General features: G+C 59.9%; 1 protein-coding gene across 1 annotated transcript in view; it reads left to right on the forward strand.

The window, feature by feature from the left end:
• The first annotated feature begins 17938 nt into the window (after positions 1-17938).
• Positions 17939-18514, forward strand: part of Rimbp2 (RIMS binding protein 2) — a 49984-nt gene continuing 49408 nt past the window's right edge. The window contains exon 1 of the mRNA XM_090320534.1: positions 17939-18060. Within this exon, the coding sequence (XP_090176660.1) occupies positions 18037-18060 (24 nt within the window). The 5' untranslated portion in view covers positions 17939-18036. The remainder of the gene's footprint in view (positions 18061-18514) is intronic.

Raw genomic sequence — 18514 nt, forward strand, 5'->3', positions numbered from 1 at the left:
AGGATTGGCAGTCGGTGGCCATCTGTCTTCAGTCACGAGAGCCCAAATTGCTGACTGAGTCACGGGCGCACTCCTGGAGGAGGAGATGGGAGGTTCTTCAGGGCTCGGGGAGGCTCTGGCAGTCCGCAGTGCTCGTGAGTGTCCTAGTGACTCAGCGTGTGGATGGGTGCTGTGTGGGCCAGCGGCGTTGATCTTCAGGTTCTCAGACCTGATGGCTCTGCAGGGGCTCCTGGCGGGCCAGCAGGGCGTCCCCTGTGTGCCTCCTCCAGCGCCTCTGTCCGCCCACAATGGCGGCAGCTTCTCTTAGGGCCCGCGAGTCGATGTCCTGGGAGCTTGTTGGTTGTTCGGGGATGGAAGGCTGCAGAGAGAAACGACGTGTGTGTGAGTGTGTTTGTGTGCATGTGTGTGTGTGCGTTTGTGTGTGAGTGTGTGTGTGTGTGCGTGTGCATGTGTGTGTGTGTGCGTTTGTGTGCGTGTGCGTGTGTGCGTGTGTGCATGCATGTGTGAGCCTGTGTGTGTGGATATTGCCTGTGTCTGCGATGGACTGATGATTTCTTTCTATGTGTGTGTGCCATGGATTGCTGACCGCCTAGAGTGGCGCACACACCACTAAGTACTACATTGAAATTCAGCTCCTGCTCTCTCTTGAGAAGGGGAAGGAATGTTTCAAGTGTTTTCCACAAGAGAAAGCAATTAGAAGCCAGATCCTGGGGACTGAGTGGGGTGTGGTGGGGTGAGAACCGGTGCTCTGAGGTGTCTGCAGCCTGGAGACTCCTGCTGTCATCCCCAGGCTTTGTGCTCTCCCGAGCCATGTTTTGGGGATCATCTGGGGTAACTCTGTTGGAGGCTTTCCTCTAGGTGTCCCAGCGGGTTAACACAGCATGGAAACGTTTCTCCGTAGACTGGAGCAGGGCCGTCTGGCCCAGCAGCTCTGCCAGAGGGGCTAACCCGTGAGGAAACCCCATTTCCCCACATCCTCCTGTCTCCTCCGGTGTGGAGGGCAACAGGGGCTCACTGCCCAGACATCTGGGGCCGCATGGGACCAGGCACCCGTCCTCCAGACCCTGCCTGTGTAAACACACGGTTGTGTCATGTCCCAAGGGCCAGGGGCCACCAGGCCCTCAGGGGCAAAACCACCTGCCAAGGTGAAGGGCGGAGGTGGACACTCAGGTGACGGGGACTCGATTGAGTGTGACAGTTTCCTGAGGAGCCTATGACATGCTCGCTTGTGCACACACACTCGGTGACTGTTGACTGGGCACTCCCTCGCCACGTGTGGTGGTAGTGTGCGCACTCTGGCTGTGAGCTGTCCCCCGAGTTGTGCATGACCGGGCCAGCGCGCCTGTCCTGGACTTTTACTCACATTCAGTACTTCAGAAGGCGAGTGAATGCATTCGTGTAGGCATTGACGTGTGTAGGAAACTGGAATAAAAGCAGGGACAGGCGTGCGTGTGTGTGTGGTGAGGTGGGTGTGCGTTCATGGCATGTGTGTTGTTTTCTGAATTCTAAGTCTGTGGAATGGCTCTGGTCTCCAGCACTCTCAGGATTCTCTGAGCCGCTCAGCTTGGTGTTCTTCAGGTCTCTGTGAGTGTGTGCATGTGTGTGCATGTATGTACATGTGTGTACGTGCGTGTGCACAGAGTAGCAGCCTGACTTTGTGCATTCTAGATGCTTGGCAATTATTCATCGAGACGAGAGTGTCCGCCCGGCAGGAAATGTCTTCCCGTGCTTCAGCGCCTCTCGCCCACCATCTGTTCGTCCCCTGGTAGATAAGGGGGGTGGCGTCTGCCTGCCTGGTGCAGGCACAGGAAGTGCTCACCTGCCACCACTGCCTCTGTGAGCAGAGACACAGCCAAGCAAGGAGGAGAGCTGGGAGGGGAGAGGAGGGCAGGAGGAGGCGAGAGGGAGAGGGGAGGGGAGAGCACGAGCGCTGACCCCTTCACTGGCTCTGTCTGAGGGCGAGTTGTCTCACTGTCAGCCCTGGGAGCTGTTGCCTGGGTCCAGTCACCAAGCCAACATTTCCTGTGTGTTCTGAAAGTAAGAAAAGGACAAAGGGAGAGGACGAGGCCGGGGGAGACCGTGGATTAATAGAGACTAGACAGCAAGAGGCTGCCCTGTCCCGCACACCACACAGGAGCCCGGCACGCCTGCAGACGACTGCGACGCTTCCACCGTGAGATTTCCCCGTGAAGGCCCAGAGGAGCAGTCCTGGGCGTCACCCGACCCCCGCCCCTGCCCCGCCGGAATAAATCACCAGAGCAACACAGCACCAGAACCGGTCAACAGAAAAGGCACAGCAAGAGACCCAGAGCATCAACCACAGAATTCAACCTCTGACAATCTGCTGTCATGCGAAGCGTTTGAAATGTGTCCTTACGTCCGGAACTTGCCACTTCATATTTGAAAGTTGATTGAGGTGCCAGGACAGCGAGGAGAGGGGCAGCTGGACTACATTTTCACAGTCGGTTCTAATGAGCACGAGGCCAGGTGGTGCCTGGCTGTCCTTCAAACTTTCCTCTTTCAACCGTGTGTGTGTATTCGTGTGCGTTCACATGTGTCTGCGCGTGCACGTGTGCGTGAGCTAGTACGAGGCTTGAACGCAGCTCGGCACTGCCACTCAGCCTTTTCCTCACTGATGGCACTCTACCCCTCCACCTAGTCTGGATTTGTGCTGGTCAGTTGGGGATAAGGGTCTCACAGACTTGTTGGCCTGGGCTGGCTTTTGAACCTCTATCCTGGGAAGTTAATGCCACTTTCTTGCATGCAGCAAGGATTCTTGGCTGTCTTGTGGAAGGGAAGGTTCTAGAAAGAACCCCCGGGTGCAGGACCAGAGAAGTCACAGCCAGGGTCCCGGGGAGGAAGCCACCTGGAGGCCAGTCTTGTCTGTGCCAGCTCAAGGTGCCGTGAGTTGAACTGGCCAGCCTCGAGTCTGGTGCTGCCCTGTGCTGGCTGCCCCTCCCCGCCACGTCCCCTCCACAGCCGGCCTCGGAGGTCATCGCCCAGGTCCGGGCTGGGAGCCACTGGGCTCCACTGTGGATGGCAGCGTTGGTGCCGTGAGCTGCCCAGCCCGCTCGCCGGGCCGGAGTGTGGGGCACCCAGGACGCCTCTCCTGTGTCACCTCACGGCTGCCTTTGGCCTCCAGGCATTTGCCACCTGCTGTCCAGCCAGGCTCTGGCCATTGTCCATTAGTAACCAGGCAACAGGGACATTCGGGGCTGCTGCCGTGTATCCACGAAGGGCGGCTCAGGAACAAACAAGAGGGCTTGGCACCGGCAAGAGGCCAACGGGGGCCATCACCCTGGATACGGCTGAGCTCTCCACCCCGGGGCCTGGAACCTTCTGTTCCCATCACGCTCCCGTCCTTGGACCCAGGGTGTGCAGGCTTGGTTGCTATGGAGAGCCACGCAGGGCCCTGGCTTCCCTGAAGGGGAGCTGGGGACAGTCGAGCTTCCCGGCTGGCCTTCTGGGGCAGCGGGCGCTGACCTAGCAGTGGGAAGCGGCCGCGGTCCTGGCAGGGTGAGCAGGGCCGGCGGCAGGGCCTCCGCCGCGAGAGCTCTGGCCTCCGTCCTGGGCACCCGACCCTGGGCCGGGCCCGGTGACGGGGCGGTCACGAGGGCCAGGCAGGCCCTGCTCAGTCCTCCGCCCCTGCACCTGCGGCCGGACGCCGAGGCTGGCTGGCTGCACACGGAGGCACGGCGTGTTCTTCTAGGTCTGGCTCTCCGGTGTCTTCATTCAAAGGTAGCTTGCTGGAAACCACGCTGTCCTCTTAACACAGAAACTTCACACAGGAAAGAAGCTGTGTGGTTTCGCTCTAAGATGAAAACTCATCTCTGCCGAAGGATGGTGCCTAAATCCTCCCTCCCTCCCTCCCTCCCTCCCCTGCTTCCTCCCTCCTTTCTTCCCCTCCTTCCCTCTCCCTGGTCCCTCTCTCCCCTCCAGATGGATGCGCTGTCTCATCTCGTCTTCATTCTTTCCATGTGCAGTCTCCCCCTTGCTTTGGGCTGCAGGGGTCTTGTCTCCATGGTGATTGGCATGGGAGGGGTGACCCGAGCCTGTCCCCTCTCGGGCCTGTGACGAGGCCTTCCGGGTTGCATGGTGCCCCCGGCCTGTGGAGGACAGAGGGGAGGGGCAGCCAGGCTGTGAGGGACGAAGGGGACACAGCACGGTGCACGGCCCCCCACCCCAGGTATAGCTGTCCCATCAGGAGGCCCGGTGCCCTGACCTTTAATAAGGACAGCTGGCAGAGCCACCCCCCACGCCTCGGGCTCCTTGAACCAGAGCCGAGGGTAGAGCGAGGTGAAGACCCCTGAATACATTCTGCTTTTATACATTTTTAAAAAGGGCAATTAGCAGGCATGACATTTTCATCTGACTTTCTCCGAAAGGGCCTCGTGAAATAAGACGGAATGGAAGTGAGGGCTGCTGGGAGCCTGGGCCACGAGGCCTCGTCGTGTGTTGCTTGTTCCGTTTTTGGGGTGCTGGGGGGCCCAGGCTGGCTCAAGCTGGTGGTCCTGCACCTTCCTGAGGGCGTGGTCACAGGTATGGCTCTCACGCCAGGCACCACGACTGCAGACGTGTTCTTGGTGGCTGTGACCGATGGGCTGCTGGCCCTGAGGGGCCACCCGAGGCAGGAGCCTCTTCCAGCCGCCCCAGGCTCGAGAGACAGCGGCCGCCTCCCCCACCCTCAGCCCCTGCGCCCACGCAGCTGAGCAAGTCCTGGATGCCCAAGGCCAGGTCCATTCTGCCAAGGCTGTGCCCGCGTCTCCTGCCAGCGCGGGGCGTCAGGCCCGGCTGGCCTGTGCGGGCGTTTCTGCGAGTTCGTGAGGGTCGGTGCAATCAGGTGCCAATGCAAGCTGGACCTGTGGACGTGATTCTTTTGCACAGTGCACGAGACTTCATTTTCCCTCCGCCCTCCCTCCCTCCTCCCCGTGCCCCTCTCATGGCCCTCCCCCACGAGACCTCATTTTCCCTCCCACCCTCCCTCCCTCCTCCCTGTGCCCCCTCTCATGGCCCTCCCCCACGAGACTTCATTTTCCCTCCGCCCTCCCTCCCTCCTCCCCGTGCCCCCTCTCATGGCCCTCCCCCACGAGACCTCATTTTCCCTCCCACCCTCCCTCCCTCCTCCCCGTGCCCCCTCTCATGGCCCTCCCCCACGAGACATCATTTTCCCTCCCACCCTCCCTCCCTCCTCCCTGTGCCCCCTCTCATGGCCCTCCCCCACGAGACTTCATTTTCCCTCCGCCCTCCCTCCCTCCTCCCCGTGCCCCTCTCATGGCCCTCCCCCAGAACATGTTTCCCGATGTTCATTTTGCTCAACGGTTTGTTAGTTGTTCGGAGAAGTTACACCTTTGGACTCCTCCCCCAGTGTTTGTGTGTATGCAACCTGCTTCTGTTATCATGCGTGTTTGCACTTCAGACCCAGTGTCAACACACGAGAGAAAACATGTGCCATTTATCTCTCTGATACTGACGGGCTTCATTTAGCATCATATTTTTCCCCCTAGGTCCATCCATTTCCTTGCAAGGACATTCTTCTTAAAGAAAGAAATAGCTGTCTGGAAGCGTTCTGTGGTCAGGCAATGGAGGGTTGAGTGAAAAGGCTTCTTCAGCCTTTTTCTTTGATATCCCATTTACTTTAAAAAAATCACTTAAATTTTGACTAATAGTGGCTCAGTTAAATGTCCAGTTGATGAAACGTGTTGCTCAGTGTGGGGTCTGTCCTGTCTTCCTCTGTCCACTCTCAAGAGGGTTGAGCAGGAACAGCCGATTGTGTCAGTACACAGAGCCGGTGAGTCGCGGGCTGGGGGGGGAGCTCTGGAGATAAGCATTCTGTGTGTGCTGGAAGATGATTGCATTACAGGGCTCATCAACCGGTCTGCAGCCGGGCCTAAATAAGGCCTTGGAGCTCAGGACATGGTCGCAGCTAACTCAATTAAGTCATCAAGACGGAAGCCAGGCCGGGCAGTAAATTCATTTTGAATCCATGGGTGTGGCTCACTTTTGAGCGTGATCAGCGCACCTCCACTGGTGGCTGCCCATCGAGATGGGAAGTCAGTCCTCACCCCTGCAGCTGCAGCCTTCCTCTGGGCCCACAGCCTGTGCAGAACCCTGCCTGGGCCTGGGCCTGGCCTGGGCTCGGCAGGTGACTTGTTTGGTCTGTCCAGTTCCACACAGGCAGGAAGAGTTCTGGAGAGCCGGCTGACTGTGGATCTCCACAGTGATGTCCACTGGTGTTTTCCCAGCTGGCTGACCCCTTGACAGAGTTTCCAGGCCGCGATCCCCCTCTGTATCGGCTGACATCCCAGAGCTCAGGCAGACGCCTGCGTCTGCATAATTAACTTGGTGGTTTGCACGTTTAAGGAATGTCTGGGCTTCTTCAATCAGACGCAGCTCTGCTTCTACTTGACGAAGGTTTGCAAGGCAATGAACTGTGTGCACGTGCTGTCTACTGAAGCCCCGGCCCGCTGCGGTGCAGGTGGCCAGCCCCGTCCTCCTCAGAGCTCCTCAGAGCTTTCTGGGGGCCTTTGTAGACCCCCTTTCTTGGGTTTGAATCCAGGGACTTGTGTGTGCCAGGCAAGAGCAGTGCCGTGGAGACTCGGCCCAGCCCATGGTTTCCCCAGACAGCATTGCACTATGCCGCCCAGGCTGGCCTCCAACCCGAGATCCTCCTCTCTCAGCCTCCACAGGGCTTTCTGGTTGGAATCACCGTGGGTCGTGGGCTGAAGCAGTGGGCCCAGGTTAGGGGGCTACAGCAGGTCCTCAGAAAGCAGGGGCCCTCCAGGTGCCGATTGCATATCTCTGTCTGTACTGGAGAATGCTGCTAACATTCATGCTGTGCGCGTGCGCGCGTGTGCGCATGTGTGACTCCTGTTCTGAGGTTCTTGCACCTTAGTTATAAGACTCCAGCCTCTACAAGACTTCAGCCATCTGCTTGGTACAGCCTTCCTTCCCTCCCGCTTGCCCCCCCTTCCTTCCCCTCTCCCTCCTCCTCCCCCCTCGCTCCCCCTCCCTCCCTCTCTTTCCCCTCCCCCTCCCACACGGCGCTTTCTGCCATTGCAAAGGCCATTGTAGCTGTTAGTCAAGGCAATTGGAACCGTTTGTTAGAAGGTGACGTTGTGACAGAGTGGGTTTAGCGGCGGTGTGGGGAGGTTGGGCCTGCTTTGCTGTGGAGTCTGCTCTGCTGTTGCACCGGTGGTCTTGGGGACAGGCCTCAGTACTGGCCCTCCGGTGTCACAGTCCGAGAGCCACGGGGCCCCATCCGTTCACTGCCACCTGCCTGGAGGGCGAACAATACAGATGCAGCACCAAGGGCTGGTGTGGTGTGCAGGGTGGAGGAAGGGTGAGACCCCCAGGCTCTGCCCGGCAGAGGGGGCCGTGGCTGGGGTGGTGTGTGTGTGTGTGTGTGTGTGTGTGCACGTGCATGCGCCGTCCTGGGGCTTGAACAGGGCCTGGGTGCTGTCCCTGAGCTTTTCTACTCAAGGCTGCCCTGCGGCCGCTCTTCAGGGAAGCCCCTCTGAGGGCCACCTCTGTAACCTTCTGCTGCCCGCCCTCTCCCTGCCAGACGAGCGGGTGCAGGCAGGCCGGCCTTCCGCAGTGCAGCCTGGCATTCTGTGTGAGCCTGGCACCAGGACATCTCCGCCAGGGAGCCTGACACTGCAGCCCCTGCCCACCGCGGCACACTGGACAGCGGGCGTCCCCAGACCTCGCCACAGTCCTTTCCAGGTGGACGGAAGGTCCATCCCAGGCCCTGGAGCAGGGCGGCGGGCTGCCTGGGGGCCCATGGCTGTTGATTGGCAGCCCTTCACTGTGTCCAGGGAGGCAGCTCGGCAGGCCTGGGAGCAGCGAGGCTGGTGACGGAGGCGGCGGCGGAGGGCAGACGGCCCCCCTCTGGGGTGGTGAGCCGCCCCGGCGGGCGGGAGCGGGGCTGCTGCCTCTTGTCCACGGGACACTGTGAAGGAGGAACTCTGTCCACAGGAAGGGGCGGCTTCGTGAGTGCCTCCATGAAGACATGTCTGGGATGCCGTCCCGGGAGCGGCTCACGCCTGTATCCCAGCTGCTCCCGAGGCTGAGATCCCAGCGAGGATCGTGGTTCAGAGCCAGCTCCGACAGGGAAAGTCCGTGAGATCCCTGTCTCCAATGACCCACCAGGACCCGGAAGCGGAGCTGGGGCTCAAGTGCTGGATGCCCGCCACTAACCTTAGTGAGAGCTCAGGAACGGCGCCCAGGCCCCGAGTTCAGGCCCCCCAAGAGTGTGTGTCTTCACTAGCCTTTTGATTAAGAGGTCAGGTTGCTTTGCTGGGTGAACTGGACTCTCCCGTGGTGGCGTTGGTTCTGGGGTAACTGGGGGGATGGTGAGGTGTCGGCACCGGTGTCTCAGTCTCCCAGTTTCTGATGAGCGGGTCTGGCCTGATCCCTCTTGACCTGACCTCTTAGCTCCTGCCTGCATGGCGTGGCGTGGGCAGTGGACAATCTCCTCGTCTCCCTCTGGGCTTTGCACAAAAGCCCAGAGGAAATGAATTTTCGGAGGAAATCCCGCCCCCAGCCCCGCAAATCCCTCAGCCATGTCGGGGAGTGGACAGGAATTTAATCCTGCTGGGAGCGGGTGTAACAGAGCTCTGAGTGTCCTCTGCCCCTCAGCAACAGCAGACCGCTTCTTCCTCGGCCTTCCTGCCGACGGTCAAGTCCACCCTTCCCTTCCTGGCCTCAGCTCCTCACGGCTCGGCCTGCTTTCTGGGCGGAGGGCTTTGCTCCAGGCCCCCACTGTCTGCCTTGGGGGGAGCCTGCCCTGGCACTCTCGCTCCGGTGTGACTCGTTTAGAACTCAAGCTCATTGACGGCCTGTGGCGCGCACATACGCTTTGTTTAGGACCCGGGGCTCCGCTTACGGCCTGTGGCGCGCACATATGCCTCTCGGCACCTTGGCAGCGATGCTGCAGCTTCCAGCAGCGTGTGCTAAGGAGCTCCTGCCGTCGTCGCCTGCCAGCAGGGCCGGGTCCTCTTCCGTGCTTTCCAGACCCGCCGATGGCCTCCAGATTCTCTTTGCTTGGGTAGAGCGCCGGTTGAGCAGGCAAGATGGGTGCGCATAAGGCACCGAGTTCAAATCCTTGTCACCTCCGCCCCTATCCAGGAAAGAGCTGAGAGTGCGCGTTGTGGATGTCCAGGAGAAGGCCAAGAGCTGGGGGCAGGGGCATCTGGATGTGTTTCAGAGCAGCCGGAGGATGGCACGGCTGGAGCAGAGTGAGAGAGGAGGAAGTGGAGCAGCAGGGGGCGAGGGAGGCCGGCCAGATGCTGAGATGCAGGCCTTGGCAAGGTTTTGGATGGGAATCTGGGCCAGTGTGCTGTCTGGATCTGCTGGGTCTGTCAGGGGAGAGGTTGAGTGGAGCACCGCCCGGCTCTGGGGAGCACCAAGGCCCTGGGTGGAGCACTGCCCGGCTCTGGGGAGCACCAAGGCCCTGGGTGGAGCACCGCCCGGCTCTGGGGAACACCGAGGCCCTGGGTGGAGCACCGCCCGGCTCTGGGGAGCACCGAGGCCCTGGGTGGAGCACTGAGGCCCTGGGTGGAGCACCGAGGCCCTGGGTGGAGCACCGCCTGGCTCTGGGGAGCACCGAGGCCCTGGGTGGAGCACCGCCCGGCTCTGGGGAGCACCGAGGCCCTGGGTGGAGCACCGCCCGGCTCTGGGGAGCACCGAGGCCCTGGGTGGAGCACCGCCCGGCTCTGGGGAGCACCGAGGCCCTGGGTGGAGCACTGTCTGGCTCTGGGGAGCACCAAGGCCTTGGGTGGAGCACCGCCTGGCTCCAGGCTTCAGGAGATGCCTTGGGAATAGTACTTGCTCTTTGAGCTTGGTGGCAGCCATGCAAGCAGCGTCGTTTCTGCTTTTTTTTTGTTTTTGGTGGGTCATGAGCTTGATCTCCTGGGCGCTGTCCCTGAGCTCTTCAGCTCAAGGCTACCACCCAACCCTTGAGCCAAGCCCCACTTACGGTTTTCTGGTGGTTCATTGGCGATAAGAGTCTCAGGGTCGTTAGTGCCTGGGCTGGCTTTGAACCTTGATCCTCAGGTCCCCTCCTCCGGAGTGGCTAGGGTGACAGGAGTGAGCCACTGCACCAGCTTCGTTTCTGCCTTTAAAGGGCAGCAGACTTAGCAATGCGAGCTCTGAGCTACCATTTTCTTGTTTTCTTTTTTTTTAATTGTATTTGATTGTGAGGATAATGTGTAGAGGGATTACAGTTACATTCCTCCGGTGGTGGGTACATTACCTCTCGCACCTTGATACCCCTTCCCATGCTTTTGTCCCCCTTCCTTCCCCCCTCCCCGTGAGCTGCCATTTTCATGACTTGCCCCTGTGTCACTGGTGGCTTACTAATCATTGGAGAAGGATCCAGAACCTTCCTCCATCAACCTTTGATCTGGGCATCCAGGCCCACTCACTCCACCCTGCCCTCCCCTCCCTCGTTTATCTTGAGTCCCGTCAGTCTGGTGTCTCTAGATCAGGTTCGTCGCTGGACTCTGGGCTGGGGCCCTGGTGTGCCTTTTTGAGGAAGAGTCCCATGCCGGGTGCAAACCTCTCTGCAGGTGCCTAGCAATCCTCCCATAGTTGTGGGAGAAAACCGTGGCTGCTCTAACAGACGATGGAAACATGAGCAAGGCAGGGGGCTGTGAGAAGTCCTCGACTCCCAACCAGACCCGACAGCAGGATTCCACAGTCAGGCTTTGTGTGCAGTCTGCGTGGTCTCAGAGTTCCTGCCTTAGTCTGCAGAAGGTGAGGGGTGCCCAGCGAGGCCCAGCGGTCAGCTCAGAGGCCTGGATCTGAGGATAACTTTCTCAGGCCATCTGGCCACTCTGTGGTGGGCATGTGACCCCACGGCCTCTCCAAGGTGGGGTGGCCTCTGGGTGGTCACCTCAGCCCCACCCTCTACTTCCTGGCCCTGCACAGACCACACATGGCCTCACGGAGGCCAGGGCCACCCCCAGGCATCCCGGGGCCGGGAGGAAGGAGGCCAAGAGAGGCAGGTGCTGGGCTGTTTGGCCCTGGTGGGGTCCCACGAAGAAGCGGCTGCAGCTTCACCAGGAAAAGCCGAGGTCGGGCTGTAGGAGTGTGAACTGGGCCGTGTCTCTCTGACCCCGAAGGCCAGTGTCTTCCGTCCCTTGGTGATACAGATACGGCTGAAAGTTCAGCAGCTTGGCTCAGGATCTGCAGTCCTCCCACGGAGGCTGGCTGCCCTGCCCAGAGCCCTGCCTGCGGGAGACCTGCGCCTTCCTGCCTCCTTTCCTGCCCCTGGCCTCGCCCTGCCCACTCTGCTCTGCACATGGGCGCTGGGCCTGGCTCCGGCTCCCAGGTGCCATCGCTGACTTGTGGCTGTCATGGTCACCGCAGGAGGACAGCCAGCTCCTCCAGCTCCGGGAGGAGGTGCTGCCCCGCCTGGCAGCTGTGTTTGTTTGCCTCAACAGAGGTGTATTTGTTGGTGATCGCAAAATATTTTGATCCCAGATGTCCAAGTGGATCACAACTGTGGAAGTGTTTGTTTTCTGACGTTGCCGGGTGTGGATGTTGCCGTGTTCTCAGTTATTCTTCCGGAGACGATGAGGGGGGACCGGCCTGGCTCGGTCACTGGGAAGCATTACCAGAGCAGCCAGATGCCTGCTGGGCCTGCTGCGTGTCTTTGCCTCACTCTGGGGACCCCAGGGAAGGCCGAGTGGACATCACGGGGTAGCCGGGACATGGCGCCCCCAGATGTACCATGTGTTTATGAGACCCTGTGGCTTTGCTTATGGGGAAACGGAGTTCTGGGGAGACTCGGCAACCCGCTGGCAGCCAGCCCCGAGGGGTGTGCTCGTGGTGCTGTCCCGGACAAGAGGAAGCTGAGAATGATGCCATCGCTCTGCAGGGAGAGCTGCAGCTGCTGCCTACTGCCTTGCAATGAGTGGCTCTGCAGTGATTGCCTGGAAGGACACTGGCCACTTGTTCCTGGGTGGGCGTGGGGGGCACCGCCCAGCGGGCTCGTGGCTCTGGGGCGGCGTGGCGTGAGGGCATGCTGCCACCTGGGCTGTGTTTCTAACAGTGATTGGCCTCTGGCCTGGTCCCGTGGGAGGCCGCCGGGGGGTGGACGGGCCTGACCACATCCCGGAGCGCAGGGTGGGATTCAAGGTGGCCATGGTGGAGACCGGCGGATGACAGGGCACCTTCCCGTCCCGGCCCTGGGGCTGGGAGTTCGGGCGGGGCCAGCTGGGGTGGGCTCCTGTGAGGTTCCCGGGCCCTGCTGGGGGTGGGGGTCCTAGCTCCTCGAGGCTGTGGGTTGCACAAGTGCCCCTGTGGGCCCATCTCCATGCCCACTAGCATGTGGGAGCAGGTCACGCACTGTGGGACCTCATCTTGGCTGGATGTGGCTGCCATGCCCGGAGAACCCTGGGGGGCCCCCCGGGCCTGGGGTGTCGGGGTCATCTGCAGCACAGGCCTGGCTGTGTGCCCAGGACGCAGGGCTTGACAGGATGGCCGCATCTCCCGCCCGGCGCCAGGCTCTCTCCTGGTCCAGCCTGGTTTTACTGTTGATGTCTTCACTCACCATCCCCGCCTCCATCCTCAGCGGTGAGTCTGTCCAGGAAGCCTCACGGAGGGAGGAGAGTCCCTTGGCCATGTGGCTCTCCGCCAGTGTGGCCCAGGCCCTGTGCTTGCTGTGGTGTGATGGAGAGGAAGACAACAGCCAGGCTTGGGTTTAATGATCTTGGCTCCGAGCCAGTGTGACCCCTGTTCAGATGCTGCTTGCTGCTCTGCATTCGCCCTCTTCTCCCTCCTCCTGCTCCAAGGACAGGCCGGGGTCCTTGTGGTGGGGAGAGGGCTGGGCTGTCGCTATGACAACCCTGGGGCTCCTGCTGGGCCCTTCTGGTTCCTGGAAACCTCGCCCCAGATGCCGGCTGCACAGAGGTCGTTTGTGCAGATGCTCTAAGTGGCACCCCACGGTGGTTCTGCTTTGCCAGCCACAGTTCTCCAGGTCTCTCAATAGCCTCCCTCTGCTGGCTCACGCCACCAGCTTCCGCACGACCTCCAAGGTGAGAGTCATCCAGACGACCGCCAGTCAGCTCGTGAGCAGCCACCTCTCCGGACAGATCTCATTTGCAGATGTTAAGCCTGCTCCCGCCACCCCTGGCCTGCCCCGGGAGGCAGACGTGCACCTGAGTTCCACCCACAGAGCGTGCGTGTGTTCATGGAGATGGTGACGTGCGAGCAGCCGCAGAGGCCAGCCACCAGCACCAAAGGCCACTGGCATCTGGATGGTGGACGCCCCTGGGTGGCCTCTGTAGCCGTGGACAGAGATTAGGTGGCTGGTGGGAAGTATTCACTCCCATTTCCTGCCAGGCCTTCGCCACGTATCCCAGCGTCCTCACAGGAGGAAGACGAGCTGCCTCTCTCTTCATCTCCCCAGTCCTGCCACATGTCCTGGGGCCTTCCTCCCCCACTCAGGCCGCTCGCTTCCTGACCCCCGACCCCGGTCCAGGGCGTGGCTCCGTGGGGGGCTGTCCTCCCGGCCAGGGCATCTCACGGGTCCAGAGCATTCACTGGACCCAGCTACAGAGAGCAGAGCAGATCCAAGGCCTGTCCTGGGGGCTCGCTCCCATGGGCCTGTGCGCTCTCTCTCTCTCTCTTTCTCTCTCTCTCTCTCTCTCTCTCTCTCTCTCTCTTTCCCTCCCCCCCCCTCTAAAGTGCGGAAAGCAACCCTCATTGTCTTAGGGCATTTAGATCTCCATTTAGAAGCCAGTGGCTCTACCCAGGGCTGAGATTTCTGGAGAGAGGGGACCAAGCCAGGCCTTGACAGCCGTTCACCTGACTAACGCCCCGCCTGCAGCATCCCGGGTGAAGGGCAGACAGGCAGCAGCAGTCTGGCCGTGGACCTCAAGCCACGCGGTGCACAGGGATTAGATCCCAGCTCGGTGCCACAGCCCGGCTCATCCATGTATATTTGTCTCAAGAGCATATTTTGGAGAAGTCACATTTGGCAGGACAAGATTCAAGCGTTTGTTTACATCCCTTGAGCAAAATACGTCCTACATAATTTATGTTCTAATCTCTAGTGAAATGGTCCAAGCAGCTGAGATTCCAGGCCGGGGCCACCCTGCCTGGCCCTGGAATTAGACAAACAAGGAAGACGGCCCCAGGGCCGGTACTGGGCCTCTGACCACAGCACCGCGCCACCTTCCCTGCTGTGACCTCAGAAAGGGCAGGCTGTGTCTTTGGTGAGTGTGGGTGCCTGCCTCGCCCCGTCCCTGGGAGACGACGCAGAGGTCACCTTGCAGCAGCACAAGCCTTGCCCATGGTGGCTGTTTTAATGCCGTGACCAGCGTGCTTCTGATCAACACTTCCAAGAAAACCTCTTCCCTCAGCGAAGGAGACTTGAGCCAAAAGTGATCCCCAGCCATGGTGTTGGGATTCACTTTCTACAAGCCAAGGGACAGAGGAGGCGGCCCCGCAGGCCGGGCATGGCTGTGTTTAGTGCTCGCTGGGGAGTAAGGTCGGCATGTTCCTCACCCATGGAGTCTCCTGCTCGCTGTGGTGAAAAGGGAAAGAGGCCTCTGCAAGTCACAGTGCTGGCTGAGAGAAAGCAGCTGCCATGAGCAGGACAGGCAGGACCCTGGACGAGGGCAGACAGGATGGTCCTCTGCTCTGGACACTGCCTGCCTGGACAGAGCCTGTGGCCTCCGGCTGACCCGGGCGGGCACCAGTGGATTGACTGTGTGACCGCACTTCTGTTGTCCAATCTCTCCAAGGACCGTTACACTAATGAAGAGCGTTGGAAGTACACCCGGCCTGGCCGAGGTTGACCACTGTCCACCAGAAACCTGGTGTTACACTTCTTTTCTTAAAAGTGTTTTTCCGGTGTCAGAATGAGGGCTTGAACTCAGCACTTCCCGCTCTCGCTTTGCCTTTTCACTCAAGGCCTGCGCTCTACCCCCGGAGCTTCACCTCCACGTCTGGAGGCTCCTTGGAGACAGGGTCTCTCAGGTTTGCCTGGCTGGGCTGGCTTCGAACCATAGCCCTCACGTCTCAGCCTCTCCGCAGCCAGGATTCCAAGTGTGGGCTTCAGGTGCCCACTTTGAGCCTCCTGGTTTTAAAGTTGACACTTAGGTAGGTCTGATCTCCATGGGCTGGGGTCACCGCAGGAAGGCCTCGGGGAAGGCTACGGAGGAAGGCAAGGAGGGAGGCAGCGGAGCTCCTGAGAGACGCGTCCCACTCGCAAACCCTGCCGTAAATCACCACTCGAGGAAGCGAATGCTTGTTTACAAAGTCACTTAACGCTCCTCCAGGTTCTGTTCTCTGTGGCAGAGCCCTCCCGGGCTCACCGTCCACGTTAATGGAGTTGTGATGGATGGGTTTTCCTGTCTGCACTCGTGGCTGGCAGCCCGGCTCCTGCAGTGGGGAAGGCCTGTTGATGCGATCTCATGTTTTGCTCCCCTTTCCCATTGAAAGAGGGGCTCTTTTGGGGGTGGGGTCAGGTGTAGTTAGTAAAGCGTCGCCCAGTCCTTCTTCCAGGCTGAGCAATGTTCTCTCACGTGGGGGGCCTGCTGGGCTCAGTGCCTCCTTGGTGAGTCCTGGGCTTTGTTCGCGTGCTGCTGGCCAGGCGTGGCTCTGTGGTCTTTGAGCGCCCACGTCTGCGGTTTCGGGAGCTCTCCTGACGGGGGCTGCTGCTTCGTTTCTCAAGGAACCATTGCGCCGTACCTCACAGCAACCTTCAGCACCTCAACGCCATTGCCAGGGGGGCCCCGTTTTCTGCTTCCATGGCAGGGTGGTGTCTGAGCCCCCCTCCCCGTCAGCCCCGTGGGTTTGGGTTGCGAGGACCCCGGGCAGTCTTCCTGCTGACGTCCATGCAGGGTGCTGTGAACAGAGGAGCGGCAGCTGCGGGGAGGCCTGATCTCAGTGCCGGGGCCCAGGCTTGCGGGTGCCTCTGCTTCCTTGGCTAGCTTGGTCAGCGGCACAGGGCCGCTCTTCATGGTCTACCCTGGCGGTGGAGTGTTTGCAGGTTGTCTCTTACGGCTTGCGGTGTGTTGACTGGGGCTGTCTGTTTAACTTGGAAGTTCGCATGGTTTTCTCGTTCTCTCCGGGCATGGGTTAGAGCTAGAACCCTCCCTGAACCCAGGCCCCTTGAGTCCAACATTCTCCAGCCAGGCCAGTGGAGGCGGCGTCCACTTCCGGGGCCGGAGTGAGGTCACAGAGCATCAGGACCCTGGACAGCCGCCATGCTACAGGGTGGGGGGAGGCCCAGCCTTTCACTGCTCCCACCCCCTTCTCCCTCTCTCTAGAAACCCTGCCTATTCTGCCCCAGGCAGGGTGGCTTTGCAGTCTCTGTCTCTCTGTTTCTTTCCCTCCCTCCCTTGCTCCTTCCCTCCCTCTTTCTCTCTCCCCCCACCCCCGCCCCTCCTTTGTTGGTCATGGGGCTTGAATTCGGGCCTGGGTGCTGTCCCTGAGCTCTTCAGCTCAAGGCTACCACCCTACCCCTGAGCCACAGGGCCACTTCCTGCAGTCTCTTTAAATGTGCATTCCAATGTTGACTTAATCGATCTTCATTAGATGTTTTTATAATTGTTAATAATTACATCGGTTTTCAATGCTGGTCTTGTACTAGACTTACAGGCTGGAGCTATGCAGTTTATATTTGAGCATAATGTGACTGCATATTTATAATTCATAAAGTAATTGCATGTGTCCAGAGATTAAACTGGTCATAAAACTTTTACAGCTTTTCTAAACCCATAAAGCCCCAACTGAATTAATAGATAGGAGAGAAGCAAACGCATGAAACCAGACAAGGTCAAACCAACTCCTACTCAATATGTCAGCTACCATAAAGCTACATAAATCAGATTTCCTCCTGTGAGCAGAGCCGGTTTAGGGTTGGCTGGAAGTTTTCACAGGGGTCCTCTCTTGGACCCTTTTCCAACCCCGCAATTCTGTGCTGCCTTCTGACCTTCATTCTGCACGAAAGTCCATTCAGGCTGGACTTTGAACTCAAAGACAATGTGGTAACCTTCTCGAGCCAATGCAGCAACGCAGGCAGACACAAATGCGGACATGTGAATCCAGTACTGAGGGAGGAAGGGCAGTGAGGTGTGTGTGCGTCTAGTCCTTTCTAGATGTGGTGGAATAAGAGCACCCCGGAGGTTTTCTTGGCTCTCACGGGATCCCCGCCCCCCGCTCAGGGGAGGACTGCTCAGGCTTGTTCTCAGCCTCGAGGCCCCGAAACAGTGGTGCTGCTCTTTGTAACGAAACCCAGCCCATGAATGTGGGTGGGGTGGGGGCTCACACTGGAGGCGGCTGTGCTGCCTGGCCCGAACTCTACCCCCTCCTGTGGTGCCAAGGATGACAGACTGCCTTGAGTGAGTCCTGCCAGGCAGCTTCCTCTCTCAGGCTCTGCTGTCTGCAGTCCTAAGCCTTCTTACTTTAACAGGCTTTAAGCTGCAAAGCTCAGAGGTGACAACTCTGTGTTTCTCTGGAGCTGTGAGGTCTGCGGGCCAAGCTGCCTGGCTCCCTGTGTGCCTCTCAGCCAGGACGCTTTGGCAGAGAGGACACTGTGCACCACGGTCACCATGTCCTCCATGCTGCGGTTCTGACACTGTGGGAGTCACACGCTCACTCCTTGTCACCAGGCTGTGGGCGTGTGTCGCCAAACGAAATGACCAGGCCCTCAGATGTGGCCAGCTGACAGCCATGTGGCTGCTTCATGCAAGGGGGCCTTGGGACCCTAGCACAGAGAGGGGCACACATGCCAGTGGAGAGGGAGGGGTGCTGAGCACCCCGCCCCTGGCTGAGGGAGCCCCGAGCTAGATCCACCCAGTACCCCTCCTTCTGTGGATTGCCATCGTGGCTGCACCCACGCTGATGGTCGTGTGGCAGCTCTGAGCCCACATCCTCGGCAGGCCTTCTGGTCTCCAGCATGCAGCTGAAACCCTGGGCCATCTCTGCTTTGCTTGGCGACTCCGGGGTGGGGTGGCCTGTGGGAAAGACTCAGTTTAATTGGAGCCGTGGCGTTTCCTCGTGGAAGCCCAGGTCTACCAGATGTCCGTGATGAGGCCCTCCAGGGTGAGTCTCTCTTTCTGTGTTGCCCACCTCCTAGGACTGGGTGGGGAGCAGGAGACACTGCACTGCCTGGGTGAGCAGCATCTCCACTCATCTCCTGAGGGCTCAGGGGGCCCAAGCCTGCATCTGCTGACATGCAGTGGGGTGCTGGGCACCAAGTGAAATGACCCACGTAGGGAGTAGGCCGGAGCTGGCACCTCTGTCCTCCCCTTTGGTCCTGACTCCTGGGCTGGGGCTCTCGGCTGAGCTGCACTGAAATCCCCCAAGGGCTCGGGGCGGGGGCAGGTGTTAGTTCTGAGTGTGATGTTGCCTTTCAGCACCCTCTCTGTGGCCAGCTCCCATGGCGGACACCGGGATAATAAGTGGTCCTGAAGTGTGGGATTCGGGGCTCGGGCTGAACTGGGGACACAGTCTGGAGATGTTGCTGTTTCTCCCTGCTGCAATCGCTGCATGGTCA

Source organism: Megascapheus bottae, chromosome 28, assembly GCF_031878675.1.
Source record: "Megascapheus bottae isolate mThoBot1 chromosome 28, mThoBot2.hap1, whole genome shotgun sequence".
Classification (NCBI taxonomy): domain Eukaryota; kingdom Metazoa; phylum Chordata; class Mammalia; order Rodentia; family Geomyidae; genus Megascapheus; species Megascapheus bottae.